General features: G+C 40.2%; 1 protein-coding gene across 1 annotated transcript in view; it reads right to left on the reverse strand.

Annotated features, from left to right (window-relative positions):
- The window catches only part of CFI (complement factor I), a 34,808-nt gene extending 21,214 nt beyond the window's left edge, over nt 1–13,594 (reverse strand). Inside the window, exons 1-2 of the mRNA XM_018569819.1 lie at nt 13,292–13,594; nt 2,214–2,466 (exon numbers count right to left, since the gene is read on the reverse strand). Coding sequence (XP_018425321.1) covers nt 2,214–2,466; nt 13,292–13,351 — 313 coding nt within the window. The 5' untranslated portion in view covers nt 13,352–13,594. The remainder of the gene's footprint in view (nt 1–2,213; nt 2,467–13,291) is intronic.
- Nucleotides 13,595–15,576: the final 1,982 nt, after the last annotated feature.

Here is a 15,576-nt window from a genome sequence, read left to right on the forward strand (position 1 = left end):
CTAGGTCTGTGCTATAGTTATACACAAGTAGCAAAGGAGATGTTACTATATCTATACACATAAAGGAAATGTGTTTTAGTTATATATTATAACTTAGTTAAGTGTAGCCAATAGCAAAATCCAAAGCTGAAATATATAAGTGTGAACTAATAGATATGCAAAAAAATCTGTAATTGTTTTAGCCAGATGGGTTATCCTTGTGTTATCCTATCAGACAGCACAGCCCGGTTCTGACCCAACTTTTCTTTACTGCAATTAAATCCATTCAGCTTAGTCAAAGACCATTCCAGGCTGTGTTTAGGTAGTAAAGAACAGCAGCACATTGATGATCCCAGCCAAGTGATCTCTCCTCTTACCAGACTGATTGGCAGCACTACCGGCCTATTTCCAGTCTTGAGGCTTTTATAAATACATAAAATAGTAATTGTTAATGAATGCATAATGGGTTAAATGGAGGTATTTTATATCTGCCTATACCTCAACTATAAGGCACAATTACTATCCAGCTTGGGAAACAAAGTAAAACAGTTGTCTCAGACTAGTTCCTTCCCATTGTCTTGAAACACCGTTCTGAAAATTGCATTATTTTTGCTCACACGTGTCAACATGCTATTTTGAACAGCCAACTAACGAGACAGCGGGGTTTCCTAATTAATTTTGGGGTGCCCAGATCCAGATTACCATCACAACCTCTCCTGCTGCTGGCACCACTCCAATACTGAGAAATGGTGCTTCAAAGTCCTCTGCTTCACTTCACTTCACTTCATTACAATAGACAGTAATGATGTGGAGGCCAGCAGGAAGAATCACTATAGCTGTGGAGGACCCTGTGACGGTAATGAGGTTTGTACATATCATATAAGTATGAAATTCTCTCTTACCTCATCTTGGAAAAAATACAGCCTTCAATTCAGTTCAAATGACCTCAGGCTGCTCCTAATTTTATTTAGCCATCCTCAAATTTCAGCACTAGATATCTGCTAATCTGGTCCTTTTGATCAAACCTGATTGTTTATCTAGAGATTTCCCTATGCCTGGGGTGGATTAGCCTTAATAATCTTTTACGATAGGTGTCGTAAATCACCAATACAATGGTAATTGTCTTGCACAGTTCAGCTAATTCCCTACAGATTGCCTGGTGGATAAGGAAGGAATGTGTGGTATCCCACTGGGTCATAAACTGAGAGGGACCATATTAACCCAATTTTCAAAGTCACATATATCCCTAATTTGTGGGTTACAATGGTCAGAGGCATGACGAGCCATATTTATCCTCCTGGGCCCGCCATAGATCACTCCTGTGTCAAGTTTAGACACTAAAGCTAACTTTATGACGCACAATAATTTAGGGGTTAACAGACAGTAATAGGTAAGAATATTAAACTGTGTTCATAGTTATGAAAATTGACAGTTTGGGAGGAGCAGAGAAGGACATCATAAAGGCTTAGCCCTCCTGCTCATCCTCCCAAGCCCTGACTTATGGGCCGGCTCTGTGGCACCCCCTACAGGACAAAAAAAAGATGCTGCAGAGGAAGCTAAAGGGGCTCTGGTTTTAACATTAAGTGGAAGCTTGTAACAGCAGAAGGAGAAGCTTGTGTAACATCCAAGAAAACTTCCCTTTTAACCTCCAGAAAGAATCTTTGCAAGCTTTACTGGGAGAAAGAGCCATTCAGATCCAGCACTGAACTGGACTCTGTCAGAACTTACAACCCCAGGACAGTTAAGTACTCAATATTTATTCCTTTTTATCTCTGTCTCTCTTTGTTAACATCTTTTTCTGTATATTTTTCCTTTTATTAAAGGATGATCTTAAAAATCTTTAAGCTTATCTCTACGCTCTAAATCAGAACTTAAAGTATCCTTGTCTCCATGAAGAGTGCTACTCATATGCCTGTCTGAAAGGACAGCGGTATCATAGGCTTTTATTAAGTTTCGGATTGTCAAGGCATTTGCTGGGAATGGTTAGACCTACCAAAATGATACAGTAGTAGTACTACCTAAACAATTTATTCAATTTGTCAGATTGCAAGGTGTATGGCCAACTTTGCTGCTGCATCAGCTGAGAATACAATGTCCTATTATTGTACCACTGTGAATACAATGCCTTATTGCAGCATCAGCTAAAGATACAGTGCTTTCCTGCTGTATCTGTTAAAAATAAAGCACAGTTTGGACATAACCTGTTTAAAGCAGATGTTTGATATCATACTTACCTTTACATGGAGAATTAGATGAGAATTTATAAGCAGAATTAGTACATTCAGCACTCTTTAACTGACAGTAAGTGAGGAAGGACCTCTGTGATTCTGTGCATGCACCCACCATGGTTGTATTCTTAGGACACTGGTAAGGTGGCTTACAGACACAGCTGCCAGCCACACACCTCTTCCAAGGTTCACAGAACACTTTTTGGCAAGAGTCAGAGGTGTGCTTTTCAGCCCAACATTCTTTCTGTGTATATGTATCCTGTAATGAAAATAAAAACGTGTTATGTATAGGTGGTTTACTTCCTTTCTTTTGCTGTGAACAATAATTTCATGCTGAACTTCTCTTGTATCTGGAGGGGCAGCTTCCGTGGTGCCTTAATGAAAGGATAATGTCAGGTTCTTCCATGTTATTTGCAATAATCAGGGCCGGCCTTAGGGGTGTGCGAGCCGTGCGGCCGCACAGGGCGCCATGGCAACAAGAAATAATGCAGCACAATCATAAACAGCGACAAACAGATCAGTTCAGTGACATTAAAAAGGGTCAGTTGGACCCCTCTTTAGTTCACCTCCTACTTGCATAGTGCGCTTGGAGTAGGCGTCCACCTGCACCCACTTCCAGAAAGGGGATCCAACATCCATGCTTGGTGGGCATATGGCTTGACCTATTTTAAGGATGCGGAGAACAGCCTTATGGGTGCAGCCCATTATGACAATGCAGATATTCTTATTTGGACTTTGAGAAAAAAAACACATAACATAATCTACATCATGGTGATGTTACACATGTATGAAGCAATGCAAAGTCCGAAATATAAGTTGTGTTTGCTTTTTTTCCCCATTTACTTCAAATACCTAAGATGGGCTGGGATCCACAATTATCTGAAACATGAGTGAAAGGGGTTTCTGAATTGTGAAATCTAATATGCTTATAAATAGACTTGTGCGCCGTCAAAAAATTTGTTCCATTTCTGAATATGCGGTATTTCGTATTTCGTGTCCGAAACTCAATTTGGATTCGTACGAATTTCGATTCGTAACGAAACGAATCGCACATGTCTACTCATAAAGGTGGACTGATAAGGGGTCCAAAATACCCTTCTACCAGTCAACATAATGAGGCAATCCATGGTTGAAAATATAACCAGCAAAGCAAATTGTAGCTTCAGGTTTGTTCAGCAAATAAAGATAAGAGACATTACACAACAAGGACCCTTTTTTTTAATCAGCAATCTTGATTCTGGTTATTGTGCTCTGCATGGGGCCTTTTTAAAATACAGATATATTACTTTTGCACCAAAGCTAGCATCTTCATCAGTGATGTGTCCCTTCTACTAATCCAGGGGTGGGCAATCCTGGCCCTCCAGTTGTTCTGGAACTACAAGTCTCATAAGGCATTGCAAAACCAACAGTTGCAGGCATGATTTCTAGAGACAGAACCATGTTGGGATTTGTAGTTAAAGCACAGCTGGAGGGGCAGAGTTGCCCACCCCTGGGCTAATCTGTTTGGTATAAGGCAGAAGACACTGTAATTGAGCTAACCTCCCATTAAGATACAAGAAAAACGTTACCACTAGAAGAACACTTTGTTACAGAGTACAAAAAGAACTATAATCAAAGCCTGGACATTGTATATTTTAGTGAATCAATAATTAATTAAAAATACAAATTCCTTTTAAGCATCCCTGCATCTGTAATGTTCGTGCCGTCTCCCAGGCCGGCAGCACGGTCCGACGCTCTTCTGCGCATGCGCGCCACGGAACTCGAGCGTCCCTGTCTAGGAGAGACAACAGAAGGACCGCCGCGTCACAGGGCTCCTCCTCCCTTCACACGAGCCGCAGGCTTAAAGCCGCGGTTCACTAATTGGTCGGCGTCCTACTAACGTTTGTGGCAGGACACTGATCAACACAGTGTCTCCCCACCTCGTACTCGGACCTAGGAGCAACCACGAGCAGCCCCAACCAGAGGACCTGCAGATGCCAGTCGAGCCAAGTGGAGTACAACCGCAAGTACCTAGGTCTCACTGCATAGGACCCTAGGAACAGTAACTGTGCCTATACCATAGCTAAGTGTACTTGCTCACTGAACTTTGCTTGTACTATAGCCAAGTGAACCAATCTCATTGATTGTGCTGTTACCTTTTGCAAGATTACTATCTCATTGATTATACTGTTACCTTTTGCAAGATTACTATCTCATTGATTATATTGATACCATTGCAAGATTACTATCTCATTGATTATACTGATACCATTGCAAGATTACTATCTCATTGATTATACTGATACCACTGGAAGATTACTATCTCATTGATTATACCAAGATTTATTGCTGCTTAGTTGCCTAGGCCACTGCCACGTGGTGATAGTGCATACCCCCACGGTGACCATTTACGCAAACGGGGTATGATGTGAAGCAGCAATCTCATCGCCTTACTCCATTCAGGGCAAAAGAGACTTGCTGCATACTGACCCTAATCCATCCTCCGCTGTTGCGATCCATAGCTACACCTTCCCCGAGGTGGGACATTACAGCATCCTTCTGTGCAGGTATAAGCATTCTTCATAAATAATACCAACTAAATAGTAACAAAGCATGTAGGAAAGGATTACATAAACTCCTTTGACCCCTGTGATAATAGTCAAAAAAATAACTGATGCCTTAAATTGTTGGAGTGTTGAGTTGTATATTTACTATACTAATTGCCTTCATAAGTTCAAAGAGGGTACATATTCCAAACGATATACTGTAAGTGTGGACCTAATTATGCAGCACATAGGTAAACAGACTTAGCATTGTGATTAGCACCAGTACACTTATTTATATAATGAGTCTCCAGTGGTACATGTTCCCTGCGATCAGAGCTAGCCAAATTACAAAAAATGGATGCAAAATAATTGCACCAAACTTACTGAGTTCACAGACTTACCAACAGTTACTTTGAAAAGAAATGCTTGGCAACAGGCCACGATATGAGTAAAGAGCTTAGAAGTCTAATTACAGTATACATTTTTCTTACCCAAGATTCACACAACTTTCACACATTCTCTAAAAAGTTGTATAAGTCTTGGGTGAAATGGTCCCATTAGATATGCCTCAAAATAAGGGAAATCTTTAAAGCAACAGATGAATGCTAACCTACAGTAACAGATACTTAAAGGAAACCTATCATGAAAGAAACATGAGGCCTGTCTGCCGTTGATGACCGTACCTTCTGAAAAGGATAGTTACCAGTCTGTGATGTTGACATTTCTCTTACTAGCTTGATCTGTACTGACCTTGTTCAAGATCAGTGGCTTAAGTAAGGTATACACAGTTAGAATTTCAAATGAACGAAATTGATTTGGGAATGTTCGTTCAACTTTCTACCCAATTATACCCTACTTATTAGAAATCACTGTCAGTTGAGCAACTAGCATTTTCAGAAAAAGGTATGTAGTGGTAGTTCCCATGTGCCTCTCTTGACAGGTTTATTGAAGAGGCTGGAAATATGATTTGGCTCAACTGGAGCCGGTGTATACTTTTTAGCAATGTCTGTCTGAATCAAATATATACTATATCATCATTATGAAAAGAGCTGAAACTGTTATAAGCTGTAAAATATGATATTTGGTGGAACCTCTTTCTAGTAGCCATTGAATGGAACCTCCTTCTAGTAGCCAGCTTGAATTTCAGCCCTGCTGAATCGGCTAGAATTCGAGCTGCAGGTGGCCCAGCCTGACATCACTCTGTTTGAAAGAAGTACATTTTTCAGTTGACTTTTGTCAAAGGCTGAAAATTGTCAACCAAACAGTGAGGGAAGGTAATCAGCTGCAGTCACTGTTCAAGTATTCTGAAAGCTGGCACCTGCAGCCACATTAGTGCGGCCTGGGGAGATTCCTCCATTTGTGCTGTTTGGCGTAATTGCTGGAATCAAGTGCTTTTTTGAGCTGAACGAGAAAAGAACTACATGTGTATGGCTAACTTAACTCTCTATTGTCCTCTGTCCCTTTGAATTACAGATTATACTAGCAATAGGTAGACTGAATTGGCACCAGGACTGTTTTACTACTATGGCATAAGTCAGAAGGGCTTGGACTGCCTAACACTCTGGGCTAAAGATCAAACAAACAAATCTGGTTTAAAGGAAAAACTGCATTGAGGCAAATATATACTGTAGATTGCCATTACTAACTTTGTTCCAGGATATGAAAGTTGCCAGTGGCTTCAATAGTTTCACAGCAACAGACCCAAACAAGTACGCAAATAAGAAATTGTGACTTCACCCTCGATTTACTTGCTGCTTACTTGCTATGAGTTTGTGACTCAAAGTAATAAAGGCAGATAGATATGTTCTCCGTACAGGTTGCTTTTAAAAACACAAATACATTGACTGTAGTCTGTACATTTTTTCTTTGCATTGGAACTACTCAGAAGTGCTGTCAATACATTTTTAAAGAAGAACTCCAGGTGAAATTTGTATTGACCCTTGCAGTGGGGCTACCCCTATACTGCAAGGGTCAACTGCTCGTTTTAGTCTAGGAAGGAAAAAATTATACTCACCCGATCCACCGTGACAGCACTCCCTCCTGCCTGTCTCCTCCTCCCATACACTTGTATAGGATGTGATGACTCGGGGAACCTTAGACCGCTGCAGCAGAGAAGCAACAAGGCAGCAAGAGCCGGTGTAAGAGCCAGGCAGCTCAGAGGTTCGGGTGAGTATAACCTTTTTTTATTTTCCTCCCTAGAGAAAACAAGCACTTTCCCCTTGCAGTACAGGGATAGCCCCACTACAAGAGTTAATAAAAATGTTGCCTGGAGTTCTTCTTTAAAAAGTGTAGGTGTTCTTTTTGGCTTTTTACTCATTGTCCATCCCTGGCTGAAATGTCCTAGTGCAGGAAAAAAAAACATTTAATCTGGGATTACAAAACCTTGACCACTGAATGTGTATATAGCTAAGCAAATATTGAACTCCATTTCTCTAGAAGGCTGGGGCACATATATGGTATGTGTTCATGTTGTTGGTTCAGTTTTAGCCTAGTATTTCTAAAGCCAAAACGTTTTTTCTTAATTTTGGATAGAGTAGGGAAGGATAACCCCTGTTAGTATTTTTTCTCCATCTGTGTCCCATTAGGAGATTTCTCTCTCTTAGGTCACACTGTCATGTTACGGTAATGCACGGTAAGTTCACACCTGTGTGTTTTGTCATGCTTTGGCTGTCACACAAGAATGCACAACATGTGGAATCCCATTATTTTCTATGGGGCCCATTCAAACTTGTACATTGCACTGCATTGTGACTTGAAAAAAGGCACAGGTGCTTCTTTTGATGATACATGCAGAGTTATTCACAAAAGGGTGAAGAGTTTGGAGAAGGCAGGAGAAGTGAACAATCTAGGACAACATAGCTGATTTGGAAACATTCTCCGATTCAGCTCACTTTCCAGTTCAGCTATTTTGGCCTAGATTGTTCACTTCTCCAAACTCTTCACCCTTTTGTGAATAACCCCCATAGTGTGTTTTTGGCCTCATAGACTTCAATGGGAGCACATGTAAAACTCATGTATATGCGTTTTAGCATGTTTTTGTGCATTACAACCAGTCTCCTCCTCCCAGCTACATCTTCTCTAGCCAGGCTGTGTAGGAAGGTGGTGCGAGCAGGCCATACCATGGTTGATGTGGAAGAACTAATATGGTTGGTGAGGGGAAAGACATTGCCGTATGATGCCAATTACAAGGATCGCTGCAAGAGGGCCTGGGAGGACATTGCCCTTGATGTTGGGATAGTCCCATCAAAAGTGTGGTAGTAGCTGCAGCTTTTGCCATAACATTCACAGTAGACATGCCTCAGGATTGCTCAGTAAGCCCAACTACACAGCACAACACAGAACTAGCAGGATGCAGATACAAGATAGACAACACTTAATGATGTCTAATCAGATATTGCTTGTCACTAGCATGACAAAAACATGTGGGGAAAAAAAACGCATGAATATGCAGACGTGCAAGTGTAAATGGAGACTACTGCATGTTATGTTCTTTGGTCATTTTGAATAGCACCCCAAAGCACTAAGGCAATGCACCTTCACTGCAGATTGCTGCAACATTCCCATAAAAGGGTCAGGTGAGGTTTTGGCAGCGCAGAGCTGCCTTGACCCAACACACATTAACTACTGTGCATTGATGCAACAGACAAGTGTGAACCTGGCTGCCACTGCAACAAGTGTCCTCATTAAAAGACTTTCCCTCTATGACTGTTCTTGTGACCGCTCATAGGTCAGATTTTTCCATCTCTTTCAGTCCCAGGGACAATGGTCAGCAGGACAATTTGAGAACCTCAATTTCCCCAGTGGAGACGCAGATAGCAAAAAAAAAAGCTGACAAGTTGGCTGTCCTTTCTGTAATCTATCAAAAACTAAAAAAAACAACCCGATATTGATTTTTAGATCAGCTCTGGTCAACCATGAACATTTGCTTGTCAACTGATGGGAATGTGGCTAACTTGCTGAGTGGTTCCAGTTTTCACCTTGGCATTCTTTTTCTTCTAGCTGGATTCCTTTAAATTTCTATACAGTTATTTTCTGAAAATGCAGGCCAGTGGGTGTTCATGGGTGTAAGCACCACCCATTCTCAGTACCCATTAAGGAAGAACTCCAGTAGCACTACACTACATTTAAATTGCCTACATAAATCTGATTTTTTATTTCATTTCAGTCTCATTGACACAACTTGCAGCATCTTGTGACCAGGGGTTTAAAAAGCCTGCTAAATCTAGCTCAAAGTTAGAAATGTATATTTTTTGTATAATTCTGTAACTACAGTACTATTCAAGTTTCAGGTGATCATGTTTTAATGCTATACATCTATTTGGAACAGTATACTAGAGACAGTTGATATTAGGGATGGGGCTTAATACTTTATACAACCTAACATTTAGTAGAACCCTTAGGTATGTTCCCCTTTTAGACCAATAGCATTGTTTTCCAGACCTGAGAGTATCCCTAGTGACACCAGGAGTATTTTTCCCTAACATGTAAGAAATACAACCTGTGAAAGAACTCTGGACAAAAAGTCAGCACTATATACGGTGAATGGTACAATAACACCCAAAAAAAATAGAATCTATATAAAAAGCATCAGGCTTTGCAAAGAAGTTCTAGCAATCATTCAGCAGCATTGGTATCTCTACTGCTGCTGTAACTAACATAAACATGTTCTGAATCAGGAGTAGCCAAACTATGGCCCACCAACTGCTGTGGAACTACAAGCCTCTTAAAGGCATTGCAACACTCTGTCAGCCACAATCATGACTTTCAGAGGCAGATACACAATGGGATTTGTAGCTTTATCACAGCTGAAGGGCTGAAATTTGGCTAACCCTGTTCTAAATTAAAGGCCAAACTCCACTAAAGTGAATGTCAGCTTGTGATGGATGGCAGTGAAAGGGATCATCCACAGTCATTACAAAGCTGTATGAGGAGGTTACATTTAAAAAACATAAAATGCACTTAAAAATGGGGGATCTAGTTTTAAAAATGTGACACCTTTATAGTGATATTAGGATGGATTGGAATTCAGAACTCGAGTGTGTACAGAAGTCAAACATGGTGTTATGCATTTTTTTTAACAGAGGAGATTAGTGCCAAGCATTTACCAAGGTCCATAGCTGTTTATTGTTCATTGAGCAATTCTAAGGTAAGCTTCCACATTAAGCAGTGTAAATTTCCAAACTTCATTCAATGCTAAATTTTCATTGTTTTACCTTTTAACACATAGCACAAAGAGATCATTATCGAAGGGAAAATGAAAATGCTGAATTCCAGTAAACAAAGAAGGGTGTTACGCAATGAAATGCCTGTGCTAGTTTCTTCTGTAAACAACCTCTCTCTGCCTATCAATCACTTAAAGCTCCTATCTTGATTTATTTCACAATCCCAGAATGTATTTCTCAACAGCGTTTCACTGGAATTGTTAAAATGAAAACAGCAGTTTAACTTTCTAACATCTACCAGATATTATATATATAAAAATATATATTCTGTAGATACAGTCACTGTTTGGGTGTTTTGACAGCTGTGGGTTCCAGATGTCAGAACACAATAGCCAGCAGGGAGGTGCCCCCATCCATGCTGTTGGCATGGAAATCAAGCACTCAATTCTCATTTACGATTTACCAGCGACACCAATCAGCTACAGTCATTGTTCGCGCATTCTGACAGCAGTGGATGCTAGCCGCAGAATACCACAGCCAGGGACAGAAAACAGAAGAGCACCAGACCAAAACAAATATTAGAGTGCATAAAAAGTTTAATGATTGTGTTGATCAAACATCCAATGCATTTCAGGGACAGACACATCCCCTTCCTCAGGGCTTGGAGAGGATGAGAATGAAGGATAGGACTAAAAAAAAGATCAGAATTGACATCTTTTTGCAGCTATTGGTAGGTAGATTTCCCAAATGTGTGGATTGCAGGCAGTGATTGGAGTCCCCAACCACTGCCTGCAAACGATACATTTTGGGAAAACTAACCATAGCCACAATAAGATCTAAATTCTTGTTTACTCAATCCCTTTATTCTTATAATATTGTCATAAGGCCCTGACACACACTGGCTGTTTAACCAACACATCAATTAAACATTTTGTTGGACTCTAACATCCGTTTTGGTCTGGTGCTCTTCTGTTTTCCGTCTCTGAGTAGCTCCCAATACCTCCTTTCAGTAACTGTGCATATTTGAGTTGCCTAACCATAAGCTAATCAGCCACCTACAAATCAAGTTGAGTCTTGATTTGGAAGGAGTCCCAATTTGGGACTCCTTCCAGCGTCCCTGAAAGATTCTCATGATTTGAAGAATTCAATAACCACCAAAGGAGGTTCCACCATGCACGCATTTTAACATTGATGGGGGAATCCAGTGTGTCAGCTCAGTGAGAAAAAAACGCTGATTGTATGGCCAGTTTAAAGTGACACTAAAGTCAGAAGTGAAATCCTAAAAATGCATTCCAGTATCTTAACTACAAATGTATCTTATTTGTGTATCACTCGGCTGTAGATCCTCAAATCATCTCTGAATTGGTGCTGACGCTGTCCTTCCTTCTGGAGGGTGGCTACTTTTGTTCCCCATGGTCCCTGTGTGTTGTAAAGTAGTCACCACTCCAAGCTCACTGTGATGGACTACAATCTCGCATTTAGTTTACTAATTTGTATCGAGATTGTAGTCCTTAACCCCTTCGTGACTGGCCATGTACACTGTACGTGATGAGTTATATCAGGCTTTGTAATGCTGGTAACAGATGATTCTCAGCAGTTACCAGTCATTAATGAATGCCTCAGTACTGAGGCATTCATTAATGAAATAATGAAGCTTTTTGTAAATGCTTCTTCCTGTCATTAATGAAAGAATGAAGCCCTTACATGCAAATACAGGACTGCAATTTGCGATCCTGTATTTGACAGCTGAAAATAGCAGAGAGGTAGCAGTGACTCATCTCTCTGCTATTTGTTTTGACAGCTCGATAGCCCGATGTTTAGATACATTTCACTCAAAAGATACAATGTATATCTTTTGAGTGAAATGTATCAGTTCTGATCGTCTAGGCGCGATCAAAGAGCTTTTAGTGAGATCTGAATCTGACTAAAGACAGGATCAGTCTCTAAGGTTATTATTAGCTGTTCCTAAGTTTGGAACAGCCTAATGGCCAAAAATTAAAAAAAAGTTAATTTATCAACCAATCATAGTGACTGCTTGATATAAACTGACAAGAAAAAAGAAAGTTTTTTTTTTTACAACGTGTAAAAATGTTTTTAATAAAGTGTAAAACAAAATTAGGAAAATAAAAATTATATATAAATATATTTTTTATACTATAATTAATATAAAAAAATTCTAATAATAATAATAATAATCAAAACATGTGAAAAAAGTGTTTTCTTCTAGTTTTTTCCCCTCATTTTTTTTATTTTATTCAAACTAAGTGAGGGGTTAGGTACACATATGTGATATAATTATATAGCCCTATCTGTCCTCTAAAAAAACAATATATAATATGTGTGGGTACATTTAGTAAGAAAGTATATTACTGCTGTGGAAGAATCACACAGCAAAAATGTAAAAAGTGTGCCAGTCATTTATGAACAGAAACTGAAAACTAGCTCAGTCATGAAGGGGTTAGTGGGAGCAAGCTTGGAGTGGTGGCTACTTTACAAAACTGGGACCATGGGGAACAAAAGTAGCCACCCTCCAGGCCCATTCACACCACATCCAGATTACCTCCAGACCAGACTGTTTCCGGACCAAAATGCATCCCAATGTATCCCTATGCTATTTCTGGCTTCTGTTCCCACCAGTGCAGTCCGTTCCAGACTATACCAGAAAAATACTGCTTGTCCTATTTTGTCTGGTCTGGAATGCATCAAAATGCATCAAAAACGCATGGAACACACCTATAAGACCATTTTAAGCTAAAAAATAAATAAATAAAGCAGATTTCCAATCGCAAAATCGTGGCAAAAACGCAGTGCACTATGTTCCAGATCAGGTCCGGAAAATGGTGTGAACTCAGCCTCCAGAAGGAAGGACAGTGGCGGCACCAATTCAGAGATGATTTGAGAATCTACAGCCGAGTGATACACAAATAAGATACATTTCTCTTAATAGTTCAGATACTTGAATGCATTTTTAGGATTTAACTCCTGAATTTAGTGTCACCTTAAGGTGAAGCTATGTCCTATTTGAATACCCAATGATGTGCAAAGGAAATGAGGAAAAGCGGAATTTTGCTTGTATATGTTTGGGTGATTGAAGTGAACACATTTAGTAATCAATTACAATAATTAGAGAATAAAGGAAATTACTTAAGTAATTACTTACTTAAAGGAAATATGAAATTCACTGATTACCTCCTCTTCGCAGTTTTCTAACATACAACACACTTAAATAACAGCATGCTTGTGGTGCTTTGACCACAGAAAATGCTTCCATCAAAATATACAGTATACACAATATTAAGAATTTTTTTGTTTTCTCAATAAACTGATTTATTAGTCATCATCCGCTGTAACTAAAGCGTTATGACATAGTAATCAGTGTAATATAAACTGTACTTACCGTTGCAATACAGACACAGCATAGGCTTAGAAGAAACCATACTAAGCTTGACGTCTTCATGGTGATGACTCCTCCAAGGTTCTGAACACTTTTCAACACAAAGCCTCAATTTCTAGAGAATTTAGGCAGAATCGGCTATCAATCTTTAACTACTAATCCAACAAGTTTAAAAAGGTTTGTTTGTACAATTGCTGTGCATATGCAACCTGGAATCTGAACTCAATAGTTGTACAATGCCAATTCAGCCATGGTGATTCTAATGCTAATCCAGTTAACAATAGGCTGGTACAAAGACAGTAGTGTGCTTTTAATCAGTCAGCAAGTTTTCCAAACATTTATTTCCTTTTAACTGAGGTAGCATTGCACCATCAAGTGTTTAACCACTTAAAGACCAGGTGTTTACGCCCACTCCCTGGCCAGGCCATTTTTCAGTATTCAGCGCTGCGGTACTTTAACTGACATTTATTCCATCATGCAACGCTGTACTGAAATGAATGTCATACCATTTTTTGGGGACAGACATAGCTTTCTTTTAGTAGTATTTAATCACCACTGTGGTTTTATTTTTTACTATATTAAGTAAAAATGTATTGAAAATTTAGACAAAAAAAGTTTTCTTTACATTTATGTTATAATACATTTATTATTAGCCGATTTTTTTGTAAAATATAAAAGACAGGGTCACGTCAGGTATATAGACACCAAACATGTCAAGCCTTAAAATTGCGCCCACAAAATCGCAGCAAACGACCACACCCAAAATTTACCATAGTCAACGCTTTAAAAGCTTTTACCGTTTATCAGTTTAGTGTTATCAGTGATTGATGGCCGTAGGAATTATTGCTCTCACTCCGGCATTCGCAGTGATATGTAACATGTGCGGCGTAATGAGCGCAATCGTCGTTTTTGCAGGTATGCACACCCGACGCATGTTTGCACGCATGTATAGCGGATATGAAGAAGTCACTCGCACTCCAGCCCAAGTTCAGCCAATATTTGATTGACCTCTGTGGTGTCACAACATGGCGATGTTTCGGAATCCATTTGGTCCCTTCATCAGGAAAATAAATACTCTTTGTTCATGTCGCTTGGCACCCACCCGATACTTCGGCACCCACCCGATGGTCGCCTGGCACCCACCACACCTGACCGATAAGGCCCCGTTCCCACTGCACGATATGCAAATCGCGCGTTTGTCGCGCGATTTGCATATTGCGCGATATCGCGAGATTTGCCGCGCGATATCGCGTTCAAGCTTGCATTGAGCAAGCTTGAATCGCGGCTAAATCCGCTCCAAAAAGGGTCCTGCTGTAGCGACACACGACCCGCGACAGCAGGACCCTTTGCCCCATTGACATGCATTGGAGCGCGATATCGCGCGGTAATTTGCAGCGATATCGCGGGAATTACTGCGCGATAAATCGCTCAATGTGAACGGGGCTTAAGGGGATTATTCGGTCAGGTGTGCAATGGGTTTCTTTTGATTATTGAACTGGGGGTTGGGACTTTAATTGTGTTTTTTTAAATTCTATTTCATGTGTGGCATTCATTTTTTTTGCAACTTACATTTTTATTTTACTTTTTTTTTCTCCACTTAACGTTATTGTTATCACATAGGGGGATAAGAAGCCCCCCTATGTGATAGCAAAGAGGATGTGACAGGTCCTCTTTTTGGAGATATCAGAGGTCTTTAAGACCCCTAATGTCACCTAGGGACCCCCAAAAAAGCTGATGAAGTAGAGATCTGCTTCATTAGCTTCTGAAGCTGGAGAGTGACACAAGAATGCAGAAGTGATTTAATATACATCACTCCCTGCATTCCGCCAATGGGGAGGATATCAGAGAGAGATCGTGTACTGATCTCCCTCTGATCCCCTGTCACCGACCCACCGCGCTGGTCCCGGGCTTGCACCGGGCACAGCGGAGCTCAGGACCAGTGGGGGGGGGGCGCACAGAACGGCACCTCAGACAAGCGATCCGCTGGCTCTATAGCCGGCGGATCGCTTATATGTAAACAGGCATGGTTGCCTGTTTACAAATTTTGACAGTTTCCCGCTCGAGCGCGCAGGACTAACAGGCCATCTTTAGACGGCCTGTCACAGTGCTGTGCTAGAACTCCTGTTTTGGAGGTGACAGGGTCAATAAAGAGAACCTGTCACCTCCAATTGCTATCACACAGGGGATTGTTTTCCCTGTGTGATAGCAATAAAGTTAAGTGAAATTTTGTTTATAAAAAATAATAAAAAAATAAATAAAAATTACAAAAATAATAAGAAATAATAATT

The sequence above is a fragment of the Nanorana parkeri genome, unplaced genomic scaffold, assembly GCF_000935625.1.
Source record: "Nanorana parkeri isolate BGI_ZX_2015 unplaced genomic scaffold, ASM93562v1 scaffold36, whole genome shotgun sequence".
NCBI classification, from domain to species: Eukaryota; Metazoa; Chordata; class Amphibia; order Anura; family Dicroglossidae; genus Nanorana; species Nanorana parkeri.